Source organism: Myripristis murdjan, chromosome 22 (assembly GCF_902150065.1).
Source record: "Myripristis murdjan chromosome 22, fMyrMur1.1, whole genome shotgun sequence".
Classification (NCBI taxonomy): Eukaryota; Metazoa; Chordata; class Actinopteri; order Holocentriformes; family Holocentridae; genus Myripristis; species Myripristis murdjan.
Window position 1 is genome coordinate 4,830,764 of NC_044001.1, and position 24,635 is coordinate 4,855,398.

General features: G+C 43.5%; 1 protein-coding gene across 2 annotated transcripts; it reads right to left on the reverse strand.

Annotated features, from left to right (window-relative positions):
• Positions 1-5,784: 5,784 nt before the first annotated feature.
• Positions 5,785-24,084, reverse strand: trmt61a (tRNA methyltransferase 61A). 2 transcript variants are annotated; one of them, XM_030044213.1, is made up of 4 exons: positions 23,785-24,084; positions 21,110-21,473; positions 14,451-14,717; positions 5,785-7,461 (listed from the first exon to the last, which is right to left on the reverse strand). In XM_030044213.1, exons 2-4 carry the CDS (start codon positions 21,438-21,440, stop codon positions 7,163-7,165), a joined length of 897 nt encoding a protein of 298 aa, XP_029900073.1. In that variant the 5' UTR covers positions 21,441-21,473; positions 23,785-24,084; the 3' UTR covers positions 5,785-7,162. The 2 variants fall into 2 exon arrangements, with proteins under 2 accessions (XP_029900073.1, XP_029900074.1); XM_030044214.1 differs by having other exon boundaries at positions 5,785-7,458; positions 23,785-24,082.
• Between the last annotated feature and the right edge of the window lie 551 nt (positions 24,085-24,635).

Here is a 24,635-nt window from a genome sequence, read left to right on the forward strand (position 1 = left end):
CACCATGCCTTCTAAATACTTTCAAATTCCCATAACAAGTCCTGAAGCAGGGAAACTGGGAACAGGTCACGATCATACCGCCTTAAAACCCTGAACCGAACCTCTGACTGCAGGAAACTGGTCAGACTGGGAGGTGAATGTGTGTCTAACTGTGTCAAAGTGTGAAAAACAGGGTTACCGAGGAACAGAATCTGTGTGCTGAGCAAAAGAAAAAAGCCGTTCTTGCATAAACAGAGTTAGAAGTAAAAGCCGGCGAGCGTGTTTCCTGCTGCAGGTGCGCTCCAAAACCTCCCGCCTGCACTCGCAGTCGCCTCGGCGGCACAAATCTGGTGATTCAGGACAATTTGCCCAGAAAACATCTCTGTTATTTCCTGTCCCTGCGACAAGACGGGGTGTTGGGACAGAGTCAGCAGAAAAAAACTTAATAGAGATCTGTTAAAATGACAAAAAAAAAAAAAAAATCCCGGTCCTGTCATGGTGGGATCTCTCAGTGACAGATGCTGTGTTAGCATTTTTTCTGGAGGTCAGAGAATTTAAAGCTCCAATATTATTCAGTTTCCACAATTTTGCCTTCACATATGCTGTAGCTCACGAGGAGAGAGATGTTTCCACATTTTTGGAAATAAATGCAGTTAAAGCTACAATAAGAACCATTTAGACGACCATTAAATTATATTTTATTGTGTGTTTTTTGTCAGTTGAGTCCAAATTTTCACCAGTTAAATCTCTCACTGATTTGGACTGTTGTAGCTCACATTCAGCTGCACACACATATCCTTCCACCCAGCGCCGTGATCCATGCACAAGAATAGTTCCAACTTCTAACTTCTCCTAAACAATTTTCGTTTAAAAAAAAAAAAAAAAATCCAAAATGTGTTTTTCAGATACTGTGAGATGCTGTATTTTTTCACTTTGACCGAGCCAGGCTAACGACTCCCATAGACTTCAAGTGTTTATGCTAAGCTAACAGGAAATGCTACCCATAGGAACTAAATCAGTGGACGTACAGAGGAGAAAACCAACTTGTCTCAGTTGGAAAAAGATGTTGGAGTATTCCTTTAAGAATTGATTTCATTACATTGAATAAATATGAAGACTTAATTGGACCCAATGCTGGATCCTGATTGGCCGACAACAGCAGCTGGAAGTCTCTGGTCCAGCTGTGATGTGTTTCCTGCAGCTGCTCTGATGGATATTCAGAAATGCAGCGACTCTAAACCAAACCACTCAAACGAAACGCTGAACGCTGCCTGTCATCGATCACACGCGTCTATAAATAGAGACGTTAATTCCTGCAGCAGAGGACCTCTCACCTCCCCAACACTGCCTTGTTAATGAGCTCGCCCGCCGCCAGCTCCGCTCTATTTATATCGCTCACTATCGACAGGAAAACGCGGCACATGGCGCTTCCTGCCCGCCTGCGCCCTCCAAATAAAGAGCCGCTGCCAGCTCATCGTGCCGCCGCCGTGGAAACAAACACTCACAACCTATCTTCTCTCTGAGCGGCACCGAGCCACGAGGACACATCTGGGACTCAACAACAACACATCTAAAGGTGCAATCCGCCGCTCTGGAGAAACATCGATGACCCTGGAAACTACTGCACAATGTACAACAAAATAGATTCACACATAACTGTCAATATAAATAGAAAAGAGGTCAAACTAACTTAATAGAAAATAATAAAAGCGTTAAACTAAAGAGAACTATTTAAAGTGCCAAATATGTGAGTAAAATGTATAAAATATAGGTATTTGCTGTAACCTGTAAAAACAAGATATGAAACAATATGTTGTTTAAATAAAGGCCTTCAAAGCAGATCATTGGTTAAGCTGGTAAAAGTGGGAGGAGCAACTCATTACAGACAGCTGGCTCGACCAATCCAGAGTGTGATTAACCTACTGCGCCTCACTGTGACTGAGGTGAGGTCATGAAATCAGTGGAGGAAGCCTGGAAATTAAAATTTGCTTTTCTAAACGCTCGGCTGTCTGGTCGCTCTTTCCTGCTGCACAGGAAGTGATGAGTTTTACACTTTAGGACCCCATGAGATGGACTCTTACTTTCTTGATTTTGTGTATTTCCTGTTGAAACAGGAAGTTTGGGCGGGGCACGGTGCAGGGAAGGATCGTTCACAAGTGCAAACCAACAGGATCTGGGTTACACACTTTTATTTTGAAGGGACAGGTCGATTAGAGAGGCTGTTTAAAGCTTTGTGGTGGTTTTATTGGTTGAAATTTTAATTTACAGCCACTCATGCAGGATGATGTCACCGTTTAATATGCAGTAGAGATCATGTGAGGTTGTTTCATGGGGACCTGAAGGTTTGTTTGGAATAATCAGGAGAAGAAGAACCAGACTGAGCAGCACAGATGTCACCAAAATCAAATTAAAAAATAAAAAATCCCTCAGATTACCGTTTTCAGGCGGCTGCAGGGTTCTGCTGAGCGAGGCGACTCGAGGCGGTGCAGCTCTGCTCTGTGAGGCTCCTCAGCTCCTAATCTCATCACTGCTGCTTTACCTTTCTCCTCCCTCCTGCTCTTGTGGTGCCACCGGGATTAAAGGGTTAAAACAAAAGTGCTGGGCTCACGCGACGCACCGCTGCGGCTCAACACCTTTGTCACTTACCATCATCATCATCATCATCGAGTCTCAGAGACACAGCGAGGAGGAGCTGCGTTCACTCCTGACAGAGCGACAGGGCTCATGATTAAAAACCAAACGAGGCAGGGACGTCGGACTTCAGTTTTCTCATCATCATCAAAACAGTTTCTTCTTGTGAAACTGAGTTAGCACCAAGGAGATTATCATTAACGAACACTCGGTGTGAAAAACATTTTTGCTGTCTGACATAAAAATAAAAACTAGGCTTTTCCAAAAAAAATGATAACTGATCAGTTCATTTATGCCATTTTTTTTTTAAACGGTGTGATGTTTTATTTATTTTTAATTACACATTACTTTTTCTGAGCTTTGTGAATCTCACCCAACTAAAACTAACAGTGAAACTAATAAAAACCGCACTAGCAAATGTGCTTTAAGTTATTAAAACTGGATTTGAAAACAAAAAGTTCAACCAAAGTAAAAGTAGAAGCTCAGGAGGAAAGTGAAACTCTTCTCATTTTGTTTGGTGCTCGCTTTCCTTTTTCTGCTTTAGTTTGTTAGTGACCAAAACTAAACTAAAATTGAAAATGTCAATATAAAAACAGTAAAAACCTCCTCTACGTGTCTTGTGCTTCCTCTACGTTTCTCGTGACCACATCTAACCTCGTTTAACTCCGTTAACACTGGAAACTGAATTATTTTTATCTCCAAAACACCGACACTGAGTCGAGCGCTCGCCGCTCATCCCGCTCTTGTTGACCACGTGACGCCCCCTCGCCTCGCCGCCCCGCCCCGTTTGCTCTCTGGTGTTTGGGCGCTGCCTGCTCGCCTCATCGGAGCTCAGCGGGGCAGATGACAAGCTGATTACGCGGCGGGATTTCCAGCGGCTCAGAGCTGCTATTCCCAGCCTCGGCGTCCAGATTAGACCCTGCAGAGCGGCCTGAGCGCATAAGCATTTATTTTTCAGCATTCCCTCGGTTTGCATGCCTTCATATGTGCAAGACGCCCAGCACAAGCACAATTTGATTCAATTATTTTTTTTAATTGGAGAAATTACAAGAAGCGATAACTCCACCCTTGCACTCTCATGCTGTGTTCATGGTCGTTCAGATTTAGTGTAAATTCCAGCTACTGACTGGGAAAAAATGTTCACATCAGCCTTTCTGATAATAATCTCAGAATTTGAGTTCATTCTCATGAATTTCTGAGTTTTTTCTCATAAATTTACCACTTTAATCTCAAAGAATATCCACATTTTTTCCTCCTGTAAATCTACAACTTTAATCTTAGAAAATCCCAGTTTTTTTTTTTTTTTTTGGAATATCCCCGTACACTGACTCCGTAATTTTGTTTCCCCTTACAGTGGCCTTTATATGGCATCGTATGTAACTATTTCTTCAGTTTCATTTTTCAAACTTGATGCATTTTACACGTCACTCCTTCAGGCTCATCAGTGAACGTCACTAATTGACTCCTTTAAAGAAAATGTCAGCTGCAGTTTGCTTGGGTTTTTATTTAACGTTTCTGAAAAGCGGCTGAAGTATTTTAAGATTCTGGACACGGGCGAGTTAAACCTGCAGAAGCTTCCAGGATGCAGCAACAAGATGTCAGCCGACTACTTTGCTTCCTCCAGCTTGCTCAAGGGCACCGGGGAAGTATTACAGGGGATGGAGGGTGTTAGTCACTTCGCTCAGACACATTTTCCCTGCTGCTCCGGGAAAATAAACCAGCAAACTTCCCTGTTTCCACTGCAGGGTTCGCATGACGAGTGTCTGCCAACTTCACGGCAAAATAAATCATTTATAGCACCTCTGCCTCCTGTCGACGGGACAGACTCCGGTTCGGTTTTCGATACTAAAGAGTCTAAATCTGTTGCTCAAGGTTGGTTAGTCGTTATTAGTGCAACCTGATGGTGAACCAGATGATTCTGTCTTCTTGGCAACGATTGATGGTTAAAATACAGTTTAATAAAAAGCAGAGTATTTTCCGACCACAGGCTGTGATTTGGACGGGCCCCACTTGGCCCCGACGTGGAAAGTTGGCCGCTCTCTCTCTCTCACACACACAGACTAACACACACTTACACACACACTGAATCCACCCCTGGGCTTTTTATAACCCACGCTAAGCCTGGATTACTCTGCTAACCAGCCCTGATACACACACACACTGTCGCTAAATGCAGGGGGCATGTGACTAATACCACGACGACGGGTCAGGAGTCACAGCACTGACAGATGAGCGAGATACCGACGAAGTGAAACACCTGATATAAACGATTGTGTTTGTAATAATTTCATTCCCTGTATCGGCCGCCGTAGTTTTCATTCGGCTGTTGCTCCTTTTCTGTTTCCCATTAGCCGCTCCGGGTTAAAGCGGTCTCAGTTCCTGCGGTGCAATTCTCCTCTTATTGCCCTCGCCCACATGTTCATGAAGTAAAATGCATTTTGCCTTAACGTCAGAGTTCATATCTACACCGAGGCCTTGGCAAAATAATAAGTTAAGGATGATAATAATCAGCCATATTAATGAAATATTAAATGGTGAATGTCAGGAAACGGTTTCCAGTAACGCTCTGGAATAAAAAAAAAAATCATATATAAAGAAAACCTCTTGATGAATGAGGACACAGAGTCCAGATGAAACATGGCGGTAATGGTTTTCCGGAGCTCCTCGGCCAACCGGATCTGGGATGGGAAACCTCCGAGTGTGTGTGTGTCTGAGAGAGAGAGAAAGAAAAATCTGAACCTCCTCCGTCTGGAACTGCAGCCACTTCTCTGCCTTATTTGGTGCAGATGCTCACCAGGGAGAGGACGGCCATGTTAAATAAATAAATACTTAAAAAAAAAAGGATCATAAAGCATGTCACAGTGCGAGGAGAGAGCGGGGACAAGAGTTGGGTTGAACGTGCAGGCGACTCACATTTGCATACATCTTTAATCTGTTTTTATGCCTGGAGCTGTAAATAAAACTCGCAGGAATGAAATAACAACTTTGATATCAAAAGTTTACAAATGAAAGGTAACCCGTTTGTGCAGGTATGGGATCAGCGTCTTGCTCAAGGGCACTTTGACAGCTCGTATCAGCTGATGAGGGGATTAAACCTGTGAGCTCCCACCCTGCCGCCGCTGAGCTTAACGTTCACCTTCAGTGTTTTTGGAGCAAGAAGACCAGAATCCTTTCTCACGTTTTATTGTCTTTCACTTTAATACAGAGCGCAGGAATAAACAGCAAAACATTTCATCCCCAAAATCAAAGTTTTGATTAAAAAAAAAAAGTATAAAAGGGGAGTTATCAGCTATAATCCAAGTGATTAAAGCGTATCGATCTCGATGCGAGCGGCGGAGCGGAGCCGGGTGACGGGGCGGTGGGGTTATGCAACGCGGCCGTGTAAATCCTCTGCCAGCTGTGACCTGCAGAGACTCGCCCACCAGCTGGAGCCTCACACTTTTATTATTAATGTGTGCGGCTTTGGAAAGTGTTGCACATCATAAACTGGGTCCTCCGCCTCGGTGGTACAAATAAAGAAGCAGAAAAAAATGAAAAACTGAAGCAGAGCTGTGACGGAGGGGAATGGATGAGAAAATTTTTAGGTTTCAAAGTTTTTTTTTTTTAAAAAGGCAGCAGGTTTTGTGTGTAGGCTTCTGGTTTCACAAAAACATCTCTGCACGTCATCTTTCCTCGGTTAACTCGTCAGATTATCTGAGCACGGAGAAACCTGCTGGTCAATGTGTCTTAGACTTCACCAGCAGGACATTAAGGCGAATATACTGCACACTTTGACGTGATGAAGACAATATTTCAACAATAACAGGCAGCCATGTTCGAAGTTAAACTGTTTATGCTTTCTGTGCTTCCTCTCGAACCTTTTAAAGACACAATCAAATGAAAGATACAACCTTTTCCAACTTCGAACGTCACCTATTTCACAATAAATGTCGAAGAATTTACCAGCTTTTGCTTTTGTTGTTACAAAATCCGATGACTTCAGCATCTCAGAAGGTCGAGGACCTGGTGGTGGTGATGGTGAGCTACGTGGGCATAAACAAAAATTTTCAACCTATAAAAACATCCTGATTTGAACAGCTGATGCGTCTCTGATCAAATAAAACTGCCTTTCCCTCCTGTACTGATCAACTGATTCAATCAACTGACTTTTAACGTTGCCTCTCTGCTTTAAGCCTCGTCACAACTTCCTGTCTCAACAGAAAATACATCAATTTAAGGAAGCGAGAGGCTCTGAGAATGCTGGGACTTCTGTTCCCTTTCATATAAATCGTCTGTTTAGCTGCTCTCTAATACAGATTGATATAAAAGCGATAACGTAAATCTTTTCCGTGGAAGTGATTCGTTTTATGTTTCCAGTTTGTTTGGAATAAACAGAAGAGCTGGGTAGTTAGCACGAGCAGCGACAGAGCAGAGGACCTCCAAGCCACGCCCACACAGTTTGATTGACAGGCGATCTCTGAGATGGAACGTGAGGACGTGGGAAATGACGATCTTGTTGACTTCTCAGGCGTCAGTGGTGACCTCGACACCAAACCATGATGCACTGGGGCCTCTAGGTCCGCGGTTTGGTGGCGAAGGTGAGGTAGCCCGTGTGGCCGGCCATCTCCCTGGGCGGGGTCGTGGTCTTGCAGGTGAGCGAGGCGTGGTTTTGGGCGGCGGGGGGCGGAGCCGCGGTCTCCCCTGCGGCGTCGGGGCCGAAGTCGGGCAGCGGCAGGGTGACGGTGCGAACGTCGTGGACCCTCAGCAGGACCTCCAGGGTGCTGATCTCCTCGAAGCCCTGCGCCGCCAGAGCCTCGCACGTCCTCTGAACCTGCTCGATGCACGGAGAGAAGGAGCACACCCGACCTCCTGCAGAGAGAGAGAGAGAGAGAGAGAGAGAGAGAGAGAGAGAGAGAGAGAGAGAGATGGAAACAGACGGTGTGATCGTGTAAATAAAACGTGCTTGCTGATGATGTGACTGCTGGCGGTGTCGTGATTTTGTGGTTCTGCAGTTCCGAGTTTGATGCATCACACGTGCAAACTTAAAATTGATTTTTTCACCACAGTTCTTGCAAGGGAGTTTTTTTCAGCAAGATGTGAAATTACAGTGAACACATTTGTGATGTAGCGTACTCAACACTCAACTGTTGCTCCGCTGCACCGTCACAAAATGCAGGCAAAAACCCCATAAAGCTTTTTGCGTTGCAGTGGTGGTTTATGTTTAAATTAAAATGAAAGAACTCAAATTCTGAATTTGTTTTAAAAACCAAACTGTGGTCTAAAAGTCAAGGTTCAAATTGAACTATGAAGACAACTGCTAACAAGCCTGGTTGTAACTATGGAGGCTTATCTGCTGAGGGAGACGTTGGCTGTGAAATGGTCAAATCTTTTAAAGGGTTGAAAGGTTTGATAAGACAGAGACACGTCAGCTGCACCGTGTATCTGTGACAGAGAGGAACCAAGCCACCGCTGGGTGTAGTTTACTCTCAGGGATTTTCTCTGGACGAGATCAGTGTAGATCCACTTAACCCCAGATCTCTGCTCACCTTCCTTTCTGCAGGCCAACATACAGCGAGAGGCGCTCGGCCGCCTGGGAAAACAACGTGGCGTTTGGAATGTAGGAACCGAGAGGAAGACTCCAAGAGAAAACAAGAAGTACCTCCCAGTTACATAAAAAGACAGATTACTGAGGTTATTACCTAAAGTTTTCTTGTATTGTTCATTTAGTCTGGACTTCATGCTGCATTTTGGTTAATCTCGATTTCTCAAAACAACAAATAAGAAACAGATCACAGCATCAGAAGTATGTTCATTTGCAAACTTGATTGATGATGAAGGACACTCTTCTTCCTCTACAAAATTACGCCCATTTCCATGCATGAAGTTTGACAGGATTATGCACAGAAACAAGCATGAATCCATCCAGACCCACGGCGCTCCTGCACGTCCGTTATTTTCCAAAAATCATCAAAGACGACTGCTTCACATGAACAATATTACTGTAAATAACAGATTCACTGCAAAAAACAACAACACATTTTTATCTGGATAGATTATTAGAGTGAGTGGCCACAATGCGCCATGCACGGCCCACTGTTAGGAAACCCAAAGCAATGATGGACAAAGCAGCACAATCCAAGCCAAAGGTTTCTAAACTGAAGGAAATTAAGAAATTCAGTCTCGCTCAAGTGACATTAAGACGCTGTTTTCAGCCTGAGGTGTTTTCCAGGCGTATCGGAAGACAAAAGTACAGCTGCAGCTCTTTCTCTGAGTCCGTCTCACTTTGTGGACGACCAGAGGAAGAGCCGGCGCTCTAATAAAGAGAGAATCGCCCAGCGGTCGAGTTTCTCCTCTTAATGAAACCCTGCAGTGATCGCAGCGGGAGGCCGGGGCGCCGAGCCAACACAACTTTCACTCTCTGACCCGACGAGTAAAGAATGTGACTCCGACACGTCCAGCTGCCCTTATGGAAGGTACACACGTACAGCTTTCCTCCTCCACGGCAAAACTCAACACTTTCTCACACCTCTGTTTGGACAAAGTAGATTTAGCCTTCATTTACCATTCACTGACTCTTCCTTCACTTCACAATAAGACACTGCTAATGCCCAGTGGCACGTATTGAGTTACTGCCAGATGTTTTCCTAGCTCTCCTGTGATTATTATTGTATTTTTTTAATACTCATATGTGAATACTGCTGAAAGCCTGTTCTGTATTTTTCCACACGTCCCAGGCCTGAGTGCAGCCCCTGTACAAGGCCCACTCTCTGCACAAAAATGTAAATTACAGCTGCACTGCTGCTTTGGAAGATTAATGTTTTTGTGGTTTCACTGGGGAGTAAAATCACAAATGTTAAAACAAATAAATAAATGAAGACATCAAAACTTTTATTAGTTACAAAACCAATTCTAGCAACTGTTCTCTAGTGCTACCCAACTGGTTTGGTAATAACTTTTTTTTAAGAAGACCCACTGACCTGCAGAGCAGTTGAACACCTTATATAATTTTACTTAAAACTGAAAATTTTAAGAAAATGCTGCAGTGCCTGTCTCAGGATTAGTGGAGGACAGAGGCCCTATTAACCCTTAGAGAAATGCACAAAAATCACTTGAATTCTTTCAAAAAGATGGGGAAAATTACAAACTACCACATTAGTTTAAAAAAAAAAAAAAAAAAAAAAAAAAAAAAATAGAAAATTAGCTAAAATACTTTTTAAATTATAAACTATACAAAACTATATTTATAATTATAAAATTATATATTTAAATGTCTGATCATTGTTGGTGATGAACAAATAAGCAAGAAATGAACTGAAAATTTGAGAGAAATTAGTAAAAAGTTACAAGAAAATTCCCAGAAAAAAAGATAATTTTTATTCACACCAAATCTATCAAAAAATTGAGAAAAGATAAACTATTTATGTATTTTACTGTGTTAATGTGGACAAGAGACGTCCACTGCGGGCGGGGTGTTTACACTCCTGTACACTTTACATGCCTTCATGCTGTAGAGCTGAAAATTAATGTGACAGCCAGAGAAATGAGGAGCTATATCACGTCCAGAGAGGGCAGCCGCGCTGAAGAGGCCGTTGTGTGCAGCAAATACTATAGGAAAGTCAGATGTTTCAGATTGCAGTCGTTCCTTTGGCAAACAGGACCAGTATTCTCTCCCTGGACAGACATAAACAGTCTCTGTGGTCTCTTGGAAACCAGCGCTAACACACAGGGAGGGGCCGGCCTGATGATTATACAAGAACGTCTCAACCGCTGATGAAAAACCTCAAACATCCATTTCTGACTCAAACTTAACTCTGCTCTCTGTGATCACACGTACATTGTAATATTCAGGAGGTGCACATGAACTGAAATCTGTGTGATTCTTGAACTTGAAGGTTATCGCCGTGGCTCTTTTTTTGTACTGTTTGTGTTCATGAGTCTCGGAGGAAAGGCCCTGCCAGGATCTTCTTCTCAGAGAGCAGCTCCTCTAAATAGAGGGCCAGGCTGCACGCCAAAAAATTACAAGAATTACAACGTGGAGCGAAAAAAAAAAAAGCAATTCCCACTGCCCCTTGCCTTACTTTCTGCCCACTGCAGCGAAGCGTTTCTCAGCAAAACTTGATGTGATAAGACTGAACTGCAGACTGGGAAAATGTGCAAATTCTTTCTTGCAGGCAGAGAAAAGGGACATGGTGGGAAAAATACACAATAATGATGGTGGTGAACTGTGGCTGTGTCTGATAAGTCTGCAAGAAAGACATTTTCTGGGTACTGTAATGAAAGTGCCGGGTGAATTTTGTAGCAACAGTGAACATGAGGAAGTGGAGTAATTCAAGTCTTTCCTTATGGAGACACACAACCTCTCCCTGGATAAGCATAACCCTGTATGGTCATGGGACTGCTTCTACAATGGGAGATCTGGCTGCACGCTTGTATTTATCTGTGTGTGTGTGTGTGTGTGTGTGTGTGTGTGTGTGTGCATGCAGGGGAAGGGGTCAGCAGCTCAGAGGAATATGTTGCAATGGCACCATAAAAGGGAGAGGAGGGAGCGGAGGTGGGAGCGGCGAGCCGAGCAGCATCCTCGCTCCTGCTCGGCTCACATTCCACTTCATATTGGGTCTTGCTTTTTAATCACACACGCACACACACACACACACACACACACACACACACACACACACACTCACACACCGTGCACTCAGGCTTTCAGACTCCTGCTCGTAAAGTGCATTGATCCCGACCATCGGAGCGGTGCCGAGTGAGGCGGTCAGCGCGCTGGGTGATGACTCAGCGGCTGTTTGGCAGGGCGAACGCATGTCAAAGTGATAAAGTTTGCGGGAGGCGGCAGCACAGAGCGCCGCAGGGAGTTTGGTAATTGATGGACGCCAGTGAAATTTCTCCTCTGTCATTACCATTATTCAATACGGCACAAACAGAAACGCCATTCAGCTCACACGCCTTTATTTTAAAAATTAATCAGGACGTCGATCTTTGAGGCGCTTCGACAAATTGGTGCTATTTCCTCCTTTCATATTAAAAGCACAATGAAAACATTTGCAACATTTGTAACAATGCTGTCGTACATCCAGATGTGGCTTTTTCCACTTGCAGAGTTGCACCAGCCATGTTGATTGGTTGCTGTGAAGTATTATGCAGTGTTGGTACTGCTAAGGCTGTAAAAACACAAGATAAGTTGCCCGAGTCTTTGCTATTCTACAAAGACATTATTTATAGTTCAGTAATGAATTGAGCGGTCTAATTTTGGAGTGGACCAGCCGCTTTGCTTTCAAAAACGTGACACCTCAACACTGATTCTTATGACATCCCTATGGCGTAGTGGCCGTCAAACATGTGCTATTGTCAGTGTTTCTAAACTTATTTTGCCCATTAAATTCCAAAACTTGTCCATAACCACATATCATGAGCACAGAAACTCTGCTGGTTTCTGTTCCAAGCTGACACGACTGCAGCGGATTGGTTTGGCTCGTCTTTTTGAAAGTGTGCTAATTCACAAAAATCAGCTGGTGTCCTTGGTCATGATCAACCATGTTGGTAAGGCGCTGGCACAGAGGTTAGAGAAGCTTGAGCCGCTGCTGGGGAAATCTGCGAGGGGAAAACAAATGAGAAATGCTCTCCTTTCCCTGGTCAAACTGCCCCTTTGGCCAGCAGCAGAGGACTGTTGTACCGAGCAGCTCCCAGGTATGAAAATGTGTGTGTGTGTATGTGTAACTGCGTGAATGTGAAGCAGGCTGTTGCTGAAAAACATTGTGAACGCTCAGCCAAGAGTCTGGCTGAGATAAACAGAAGTTAAAAAAAGATCAAGAACAGAGGCTGGCTCGTATCTGCTGCCCAATCTGATCCTCGCATTTCTGGCCAAAAGGGGGAAAAAATAAACGCTCTTAATGTTCATGTCACAGAGCGGGTTCGCAGAGAAAGCAATGCACTTTCATTCTCATTCATGAATGCACACCTGAGCGCAGCCCAGCGAGCAGCTCCACTGAAGCGGCTCAGGTCAAGAGCTTTTTCTCAGGGGCAGGTCATCGGCTGATTCAGTGCATGTCCAGGTTTTTGGTTTTTGGTCATAAACCTGCTTCTCCCTCCTTACAGGCGACTATCAGCCCACTGTCATGCTGTTTTATATTTTCCGAAACCGCTGAAAGCCTGAGATTGTTTGGTCCAAGCCTCAAGGAGTTGCCGACTACTTGTCAACAGAAATAGTTGGCATCATTATGTTCTCACTCCTGGCAAACTGTGCTGCAAGTCTACTCGAAGACGACACAGACTCGCCTTTTTCAGGTGTTTCTATGAAGTTAGCTGGCGCCTGATCCGAGTCTGACCTGCATCATCCCCACCTGCAGGGCTCACAGTCGTGACTCCCTTTAAAACAAATGGGCTGGAAGAATCTGTAGCTGTTTTGGGGCGACTGCAGGTTTGGTTGCTTGGTGCTCTGACTAAAACATACGTAACCGTTATCCGCAAACACACACACACACACACACACATACTGCGATGACCTCTGACGACCACGACCAGTGAACGACCAACCTGTCCAGACTTGCCTCCCCAGGGCACTGTGGGTCCCGGTTGCCATGGAAACCACAGCGTGCTTTCTGCCCCATCATTCCCCCACATTAATTATCCTGTGTCCCCGAGACCAGGGACAAACAGAGCAACACACACACACACACACACACACACAGACACGCAAGGGCAAAGTTGACGAGAGCTCAGCTGACCAGGATTGATGGATCATTATGGGACGTCTGTGTGTGTGTGTGTGTGGGTGTGTGGGTGTGTGTGTGTGTGTTGGTAACTGGACTGACAAGTCATTTTCTCCCCTGTGCTGCTGGGACGAGTCAGAGAAAAGTCATCGTCATGTGGAACTAACTGTTTCTCTGACACCACACCATGTGAAAATATAAACACACATACATTACTGAGTCTGTGAGGAAATCACACACACACACACACACACACACACACACACACACACACACACACACACACACACACACACACACACACACACACACACACACACACACACACACACACACACACACACACACACACTCACCAAAACACTCCACTGATCTTCATTTCACAACCTCCACAGTTAAGTCCTTCCTGTATTGCATTGTTCAGTATTGCAACCTGAACTGTGTGACCTTCATAAAGCGGTTACAGTAATAACTGGATAATTTTATTACTTCTGAAAAGAACGAGTTAAAATCTGTCAACAAGTTACATCACATGACTACGTTATCTGGCGTTAAGACAGTCCTCTTTCTTAGGAGTTATTACATTATTAGTGAAATCATTAGTATTACATGTTTTGGTGCGTTTTTTTAACAGATTTAAAGGGTCATTATAATCATTTTGACATGTTATTACATTATCAGAGGCTGTTGGACGCTAATAAAACATTAACACACTGATCATTTCTTCATCTTTGTTTCCTTGTGAGGACATTCTGTAATAAAAATCAAAACTCAGTATCGGTCCTCAACAACCCATATCAGCTGAAGTTAGGACGACGTGATTTTAACAAAATGAAATTTCAAAGTATTTTAGACCGAATACCTGGATACTAATAATGTCACAATATTTTGGGGAGAGTATTTTAGTGTTTTCATGAGAAGTTTACACAAGAATTTTTGGGAAAATCTGCAATCATCATTATTACTAATTAAGGAGTAATCCATAAATACTAATGTGGATATGAGGAAAACACTGTTCATTCTGCTCAGCAACAACAGGCAAATAAGTTCAGAAAAGTGCGTCACTTCACTGTAAAACAAGGAAAAGGCCACAGTAACGTTATTTCACAATATTTCACAATATTGCAATAACCACAATCCTACCTTGCTTCTTCATAGCAGCCTTGGCGTGTCCCACCGCCTCCCAGGGGCACGGGATGTCCAGGAAGACGGCGTCAGCCACGCCCGTCACGCCGAAGCCCTCCTTGCACACGTCCTGGTTCCTGACGGTGACCAGGTGAGCCACCCGGTGCTCCCTGAACTCCTCGGCCACCTTCTCCGCCCGCTGCTGGTGGAACTCCACCGTGTGCAGGTGGCCCGTGGGCGCGATGGTGCGCAGGATGGCGTGGGACAGAGAGCCGCTGCCGGTGCCTGCGAGCAAACACACAGAGCACATCAAGCAGGTCGCACGGGTCCGAGCGAGGGAGTCGACTGATCAGCTTAGAGATGCTGTGACGACGCGTTCAAGAAATGTTAGAACATTGGAAATTAGGGGAAAAAATGCAACAGATTTTCAAGTTTGAAACCCTTTTCGTGCCTTTCTCAGTCCTGAGGTCTCTCAGAGGCAGCGATGTAAAGTCAACACAGTGGCATCAACATGGTAGCATACACTAACTAGTATTATACATAAAACTTGTGTCTGTGTCTCTTGTTTTTTCCACAGCTGGACCACTACATCATACACAGGCTGTAATTATAACCTACCGACTGAGAATGTGACCTCACATTGAACAAAACATAGTATAAGGTTCACAGACAGGTCAATAAATCAATAAATCTTGTGTAACCACATTTTATTTTTGAAAACATATCATCAGTCATCCAGCACACTTGTTAGCTGAATAGTCTCACATTGCCCAGAAGCCTTGCTAGTTCACATCAGCATATTATGGTTCTTTATTTCATTTAAATATGTACCAGTCTACACTGAACTACCAGGCTTGGCGACATATCGTTTAAGATTACATAGAAATGTCAGCATTAAGCACCGGAGCAAACAACTAACTGTAAACACATGGGTGATCCCAGTTAGCTTCCTGTAAGTGACTAGTCTGTACACACTAAAAAAACCTGTTTTCATTCATTCAATCAAGCCTTTATTTAACCCTCAGAAATCATTGAGGTTTCCTTCATTTGCAATGATGTCGAGATGCAGAGAAACATAAAATTAAACGATTCAAAAGAGAACAATTCTCAGTAAAGTGGCACACGGAAGTGAGGTGGTTTGAGATCATAGTCTTGAATTTTGTCCAGGGGTTGTGAGAGTTTATACTGAAGATGTGCTGTAGATAATTCCTTGTGTTTGGTGCAGAAAAAGTAAAGGCAGATTTCCCAAATTCAGATTAAACCCGTGGGATGTGAAGCATAAGAGAAGAGCTCAGAATTTACACTGAATGAAGAGCACAGCTGTTACAGTACACACTCATATTTTCACACTGATTTCTTCTTCAGCTGTGCGTTCTGCCTTTTTTAAGTGGACCCTGCATCTCTCAGTGGGATTTTACAGCAGCTCTGCAGAGCTCCGCTGATCTCCCCGCCGTAAACAATGCCCACTAATGTACAGTTTGTGAAAGAGTGATGCAAGCGTGTGGAATGAAGTGTCGGGAACACGCTACGAGCGAGCGGGTCCCGTCCTCCTCCTCTCCCTCCTGACGTTGCGTCACTGCTGCCTTTGTTCGAGTGGCGACAAAGGGCACAATGTTTACCCCACAGCGGCACTTTGACTCGCTCAAGTGCCGCGCTGTGTGACCGGATGGCCGTCACAGGGTCTGTGAGCCTGGAAACTGAAATGAATGGAGAGACTGTGGATGTATTTTAGCAGCAGCTGTGAAACATTTCACTAAGAAGTTTGTGAATAAAAAACCCAAACCCTTCCCACATGGGGCCCTGGTACTAAATCTTATCTATCCTGGTGTGTGTGTGTGTGTGTGTGTGTGTGTGTGTGTGTGTGTTTGGGGGTGAATGACATGCCACTGCTTTGAGAAACACACTGTCTGCAGCAAGGTTATTACTGCTAACAAAACCTAATGAAATAACAAAAATTAGATGTGAAAAAACATATTCGTTAACTGAAATAAAAAGGAAAGAGACTTTACGATAAAAACCATAACTAATTGAAACTGTATTGTGTGTTCACAAATCTAACTAAAATTAAAGAGAAAATGTCTTTACTTTTCCTCTCTGTCAGTTATTTTGGTTACTCATCTGTTCTAAGTGAAAACATCTCTTTAAAATAGTATGTTTTGAGTTTTTACTACACAATACTTTTTCTGGCCTTTCTGAATCTCGCCTCTGCCAAATACCCAATATTATGTAAAAAAAAAAAAAGACTAAAACTAACACTGAATCTAATAAAAACTAAACTAGAACTAAGCATTTTCAAAAAATAAATAAATAAAAAATAATAAAATAAAATAAAAATAAAAATAACTAGCAACCCTGGTTTCAAATCTAATTAAAACTAAGCTGAAATTGAAAACAAAAAGTCAAAACAAAGTAAAAATAAAAAATGCAAAACTATAATAACTTGGTCTGATCCAGGTCCTCTGTTTGCCCTGCCAACGGCGTTTCAGGCCAAGTGTCTGAAAGCTGCACAAACTGTGCCACTGAAGACAGCGATTTCCCACCAGAGCTGCCCTCCTCTTCAATGGTTACAAGAGCTCATTGAGAGAGAGAGAGAAAGAGAGAGAGAGAGAGAGAGAGAGAGAAAGAGAGAGAGAGAAATTACAGACAGGATCCCAGGGAGAGAGAAGTTTGAAGGAGGCAGAGAGAGAAAGAAAGGAGAGGAGGAGAAAGAAATCAATTATTCGTCCAGCATGCCGAGAGGGAGAGAGAGAGAGGGAGGGAGGGAAAGAGAGATTGATTCTCGACCGTGAAGGAGAGTTTACTGTTGACAGGAAATGGCCGCCCAGCCTCAGCTCAGCCCTGTGAGAGTCCCGGGCGAGTCCAGAGACTAAATCACTCCTCACAAACAGTCCATCAGCCTGCAGGAGGCTCCACGCCAGGGGGCTGCCCGCCTCACCTTCAACTTTTTTCAAGTGCAATTCTAATACATAAATACAGGCTGGAGTTTGAATCACTAGTATGCAGCTGGTAGGAGACTCTATCCAAGTTTAAATCCACCTTGTTCATCAGTAATCATCTGTGATCATTTTCACATAAAGAATACGAGGAAGTGCATTTTCCAACCTAGCGAATGTGTATGGATCCAATGCAATGAAATCGGCTGATTTAAGTGCGTCTGTAACTTGGGATAAATTACAAGCAGGTCAGTGCCAATGCTAGGAACAACTGTCTGGTATCACAAGGCCGTGTTAAATCGATTTGAAGAGGGTTTAACTTGCCAACATTGCCATGGTGCAACGGGGCCTTTCACAAAAATCACCACCAAGACAACTAGCTGAGTTTGTATAGACAAAAGGCTAAAAACTAAAGACCTGAGTGGCACTATAGCGGTCCAAAGCAACAGGCTCGCTGCAGCCTCTCAACCACTGGAGAGCCATTCATTTGCAGCAGCCTTGCCATCGACATGAGGCTTTACGTGCAGCCTTACTGCCGGCTCTGCTTGATGCAAAATAGTCAGGGCAACAGATGACTCATAGGTGTTTCTAATCTGCCCACAGAACAAGAAGTAAAGTCAGTGAGCGGCTGCTGGACGAGGAGAAGAAGAGATAGAGCCACAAGAGGAAGATGAGGGACGAAGACAGAACGTGAATCTGGCTCCTGAAATGTTCTACATGTCATCCCGGCCTTCTGCTCTCCAACTTGCTTCTCTGCCTCGACCAGCGGCAGGGCAAGTCTGGAGCCTGCAGCCTGGATAAAAGCCTCAGCGGTCAGACAAGCTGATTTATATCTCTTTAAAGACATCTGGGAAAATGTGGAGGGGGGAAATGAAGGCAGAGACAGACGGTCTCAAACATCTCAACATCTGAATTTTGCTTTCCCTGTATTTGACACTTCATAGCTATTGTTTTTATTGTTTACGCGACCAACTTCACACCTGGGTAGGGACTCCAGATGAAAACTAGCCCCGAGACTGATGCTGGCATTTTTTTTTTTTTTTTGCTCTTCTCCTTAATTTCCATATGCAATTGTTTAAACATGAAATGGAAGCAGCGTATCATTCTATCTTAACTGCGTTCTGTTCTTATAGGCATTACTGATGTAGGCACCTAATTACCTTATTTTGACCAATATGTAATCACCCATATGTTTGACTATACACTTCTTTCCCGTTAGGAAACTCTGGAGCTTTGAAAAAAAAAAAAAAAAAAAAGCCAAGTAGTATTACGGATACTTTGGCTGTTATGCATTTCATCAAATACACATTTTTTTTTTTTTTTTTTACCTTTCCCTCCATTGTTGGACAACGACAATAACTAAAAATCCTTGGGACAATCACAAAAAATATAGGGATGGTCACCAATCTTTGCTAATCCCACTTACTCTCCAGCATAATTCTGAGGTGATGCTGTATCTCGCCAACATAAAAGGAGTTTAAAATATTGTCATTCTAATTTTCCGATCAAACTCCAGGTATGACTGCTTGTCAGCATGTGACCATCAAGGTGTGTCTAACTCTGGCATAATTACAGTAATGTTCATTAATATGCACTGTGCCTGAGAAATAAAGGGAATAAATAAAAATTAAATAAAAATCTTCAAGTTAAACAAACTTGGCAGGTGTCAGGGAAACACCTCCATCATATTGGCATGGGACAATAGTGAGTGGCCTTTATTCTGCCATTGCTAATAAAAGCGTAATATCGGCTTGATATACTGCAAACTGGAATATTGGTCCAACTCCTCTGAAGGACTGGTACAGGTGGAGGGAGGAGGGGAAGAGAAACAACAAACATAATCTTGCGGGTGTTTTCCAGAACCACCTGTGTGCAAGGTGACTCCTGAGCATGACCGAGTCGGAACAGCCACACACAATTATCACCTGTAATCGCGGCGTGTTTACACAGCTCGCCGACAAAGTCACACTCCCTCTCCCCGCAGGGCTCCACAGGCCGGTTACAGCCTATCAGAGACTGAACGTCGCGAGTCACCGCTGCACTGCACAACCTCTGCTTAGCACCAATCAGCAGATAATTAATCACATTCAGTGCTGGGATGTGTCTGATAAAACGCGACGTTCAAGGTGTAATTTGATAAACCGAGCGTTTAATCGGCTATTCAAACCGATACTGCTCTGGCTTGGTATCTGTCGAGTGTGGGGGATTTCCTCTGATGTGCGCACACACATACACACACACACACACACTCACACTAGAGTATTACATCTGCATAAAAATGGGCCAAGGCAATGTGACACCAATGCAGACGCTGCAGCCCTATCCATTGAGCTGATATATGTATGTGTGTGTGTGTGCGCGCGCACTGCTGACTTAACAGATTTCCTAATACACTCATATGTCAAATGGGGACCGCACCTCTCCCTCTCCCCCTCCCTCTCTAGCTCTAGCTCTCAAACACACACACACACACACAAACACAAACACACACACACACACACACACACTTTCCCCAAGTTCCATCAATAATGTGAGAGGCAGAGCTGCACAACAGCACAGCACTTTAACATGATGAAGCACTGCGGCATGGACCCCCCAACCCACACACACACGCACACACACACACCACTATAACACATCTATAAGCTCTGAGTCATTGCAATTAATGGGATGGAAGAGGGTGGAGCTCAAGGCAAATGAGAAAGGGAGATCAGAAGAAGAGGTTGTGGAAACTCAGACAGCTGGAAAAAAAGTCAAAAGTCAGCAAATATCAACATTATCCCAGGAACTTCTTTACACTTGCTGTGTTTCCATAAAACATTCAAATTAACTGCAAGAGAATAATTAAATGCCGGAAAAAAATGACATGAATTAAGATGTGTTTGAATAACAAATAGGGGTGGGAATCACCAGAGGCCCAAAGACACGATATTATCAGGATACTTAAGTCACGATACAATAGAAGAGCGATTTTAAACCTTCTGCAATATGCATTATTGTGATAACATGTATTGCAATATATTGGGATTTATTACCTTTTTTCAACTGCAAATTATGCAATGCACTGAATCAATCTAAAGATATTAGTATTATGTGAAACTAGACAACCTAAGGACCGATTTTGTCATGCTGGGTTGTCGAAAAGGGGGCTAATTATTGCTGTTAGGTTAAGTTTTGGCGAGAGAAAATCTGGCATGGCCGTTTCCAGCGGGGTCCCTTGACCTCTGACCTCCAGATCTCTGAATGAAAATGGGTTCTCTGGGCAGCCACGGCTCTCTCCTCTGCAGACATGCCCACCTTCTGCTAATCCCATGCAGTTTGGGCCACAAACCCTGCAGTCCACATGTGTTCTTGTGGCCTGTTGTAAAATGGTGTGTGTGTGCAGACTGGGGCCTAAACAGTCTTGGAGTTGCATCAGTTGGCTTTGACTGGAAAGCTGAGACTCTTGTGGATTCAGTGAGCCACATTTGATTCATGCGTGATGATGATAGCCCCCATAGCAGCCATTTCACTGTAAGGATACCATTTTTAAGAACTAGACCCTTAAGATAATCACAACCTCATGAAACTTTACATTAACAATCTGCGGGGTATTTGAAAAAACAAAAGTAAAAATAAATTGTAATTTTGCACAGTAATACTTATAGAATCACAATACATATCGACTCGGCACCCAAGTATTGTGATGGCACTGAAACAGGAGATAAGTGTATTGTCTCAGCCCTAGCCTGCAGTGAGTCTCACCTGACTCGCAGACGATGGAGCCGGGCTTCAGCTCCAGCATCATGGTGATGTTGGCGATGTCGGTGGTGTAGAGGATCTGCGTGCGGTGCGGCAGGTTGACCGTCCACAGCTCAGGCGTCGGGTGCAGCACGTGCACCCAGCCGCCTTTGCTGCAGGTGACCTTCGACCCGTACCGCTGGCCTATCAGGTCTGTGGAGTGGCGGATGACCCCGTAGCGCGTCTGCGTCTGGGCGCCCTGCTGCACCTTGACTGGCATCATGGAGTCGTGGCCCAGGTAGACGATGGCAACGTCCCCGTCCTGAATGAACTCGGAATACTCCACAAAACTCATGACTGGTGGCGGCAGCTCTGCGACCGCAAGGGACTAAAAGAGAGCAGCGAAAATAGGTCAGTCTTCCGACATAATGGTTATTAGAGGGAGGTTGCAGCTCTTATTTCTCTGAACAGTCTATACGAAAACTTCAGCTGGCCAGAATCCTGACTAAAATCAAAGAAAAAGGAATCACGTTACCCCACTGCTTAAGACCTTGCACAGGGTCCTTGTGTCTTTTAGAACTGATTTTTTAGTTCTTTTACTTGTTTATGAGGCTTTAAATGACCTTGTTCCTCCATACAGCAGAGATTTTATTTCATTTTATGCCCCTAAACTGTGCAACACACTGCCCCTGAATATCAGAATGGCAAGCTCACCTGTATTTTCAACCTGGCTTTTATTTTGGAGTAATGTTACAGCCTTATTTTTTCAGTTTAGTCATTGGTCTTCACATTTATTTTTATTTTACTGACTCGTGTTTATTTGTTTGTAACATTTTGTAGTGTTGAATATTAATTTTTAGTCTTGCTTAATTTTTATTGTTGTCTGTCTCTGTTCTTTCAATCCGGTTATGTGAAGCAGTTTGGGCTGCGTGTTTGCAGGAAAGGTGCTATATAAAGAATCACACCAAAACATCTATTATCAACAAACAGGAGACCCACCTGTCCAATAAGACGGCATGATATGGAAAAAATGTCATACCTCGATATTTATGCCAAACATTTCGATAGCGATATGATATACGATATGACTATGGGTTCACTTATTTGAAATTTTAAGTGTAGCAACAGCGAAAATTAAATATTCTTCAAAAAGCAGCATACCAAAAGGACATAGAAAATGCAGTGACTTCACAAAGTATTTTATTGATCAGAACAGACCGATCACTGCCTTGGGCTAACCTTAAGCCTAAATGTGATATCATCCAGATCTTTGCCTTTTGCGATATCAATATCTCGAAGGTGCACATCGAGATAACGACACGATAACGATATATCGTTTCACCCTACTGTCAAACACAGTATGTTTCACTCACAGGCGGTCTGCATTGTTTTACACAGTCAGCAGGGTTGCCAAGTCCGCGTTTTTTCCCGCCAAATTGGGCTACTTTTTAAGTGTTGCCGCGGGTAACAAATTTTGTCCGCGGGTTGGGCTTGGGCAGACATGAATAAAGATTCATATTTTGAATGACCAATGTTTATACCCAAATCCTGTCAAACTGACTCCGGGCCAGATCAGCATATAAACTATCCACATATGTCACCTGCTCCACAGACAAATAATATGCCAATGCTGTGTGAGGCCACTCAGCACATGACCAATCACATCATCAGCACCACTCAGCTGAAGTAAGGTATCCCATATTATATTTTAAGTTCTGATATACTGTAAATTAAATAGGTGAAAGAACTGTTTCAGGAAATTGCCTTTAATGTTTATGGTGTTATTTTATAGATATTATAGTGCATTTTGCAATTATAGCAATGCTGTTAGACTTTAAAAGCTGCATATATGGATTTTTATGGGCATATTTTGAGTTCTGGTATTGGGCTGATTTTTGGGCCCTTTTTATACCAGATTGGGCGGGTTTTGGGCTGGTTTTGAGTTGCTGTTTGGCTCCTTTTGTCTCACAGACCTGGCAACCCTGACAGTCAGACAGGCAGGAATAACAACTTTACAAGCTGTCACTGTGCTGTCACTGAGCCAAAATGGCGGCAGGACCCTTACCACCATGGGAACTAGCGACCAATCACAGTGTGACGAACCTGTCCGTTATTATATTTTAAACCGTACATTCTATATGAGGCTGTCAGCACGCGCACCGAATGTTATGGTTTAAAACTGAAGCCTAACGGACATTTCAGTTAGCTAGCGTTAGTTTACCGACAGGAGGACTGCTTTATTCTACTGCCTCCAAGGAAAACGACACAACTATGGCAGAAAACCTGGAGAAAGTGTAAGTGAGGTGGAAGTAAGGTAGATGGCCTACTGTAACTGTTACTGGTATTTGTTTTAGAGTTATTTAAAATAACGCTGGAGTTGGATTTTCTGTTGGAGGAACTCGACTGACTTTGAAGTGTACCAGAGTTAGCTAGCAGGGCAAGCTAACGTCAACGCAACGTGTGGTTTGTTTTAGTCTAGTTGGGCAACGTCATTCATTGTAAACTTCAGTGTACGGCAAGGTGACGGTGCAAATCCGACAGACAACCCGGGGGACTCGACTACGTTAATGTTAGCGAGTTTACGCTTGATTTTTGACCACCTGCTCGGCTAATGCTAATGTTCGTTAGCAAACCAAGCTAGCCTACGTTCGCCTAATAAAAACCGTGAGACAGCTACTGAACTCTGTGTCCAGCCTTACCTTCTCTACCAGTGGCGTCGTGCAGCTAATGCGATAAAATAAAGATCAAATACAGTCGACGGACCAAAAAAAAGCTGCATTTGCCGATGTTGTATCTCTGTCTGTATGTGGATAGCACTGACAGGCTCCCATTCATTCTGCACACACGTGGTGTTGTTTTCAGGGGAAGTGGAGCTGGAGGCTGCGCAGCCCACTGAGAGCTTCACTGTCCGGCTGCATGCAGTGCGTTCACTCAGGCGGTGCACATGAGCTGTACATCTGCGCTACGCTGCCAACAAACATCGCCATTTTTAATGTTACAAGCGGTTTTAGCAGGCAGGGGTACGGCAGCGTATGGGGGCCATTCTAAAGAAAGAAAGAAAAAAAAAAAAATCCTGTGGGATATAAATGTAAGTAAAATGAATTCAATTTAAAATGTAGCGTGCAATGTGAGAAAGAAACCTTGATAAGTCGGAGTCACAAATATATGAGAAAAAACATGGGAAAAATGTTTTCCATTTCCATTTTCTTTGTTACTTTGTAATCTTAGAATCTGAGGATTTTTCTCATAAATGTGAGGTTTTCTAGCAAATTTACCATACATTTTCTCAAAAATTCACAAATTTAATATCTGAAATTATGAGTGTTTTTTCCCCAGAATAGTACCCCCACCTTTCCCTGGCTCCATAATATCTTCCCCCACAATGGGCCTAATACACGGCTGTGTGGTCCTTGACCAAAAAAAAAAAAAAAAAAAAAAAAAGTGAGATTTTTTTCTCATAAATGTATGACTTAAATCTCAGAGAATTTCTGAGATTTTTCCTAGCAAATTTGCGACTTTATAATATGTTCCAAATATGCATGTATCCATC

Bases quoted from the DNA above. Each gene is read 5' to 3' on its own strand.
- trmt61a (XM_030044213.1), bottom strand. From the start codon at position 21,440: ATGAGTTTTGTGGAGTATTCCGAGTTCATTCAGGACGGGGACGTTGCC. The intron at 14,718-21,109 runs GTGAGACTCACT...GTTTGCTCGCAG, and splicing joins CTCCATCGTCTGCGAGTCAG to GCACCGGCAGCGGCTCTCTG. The intron at 7,462-14,450 runs GTAGGATTGTGG...TCTCTCTCTCTG, and splicing joins GGCTGCTATGAAGAAGCAAG to CAGGAGGTCGGGTGTGCTCC.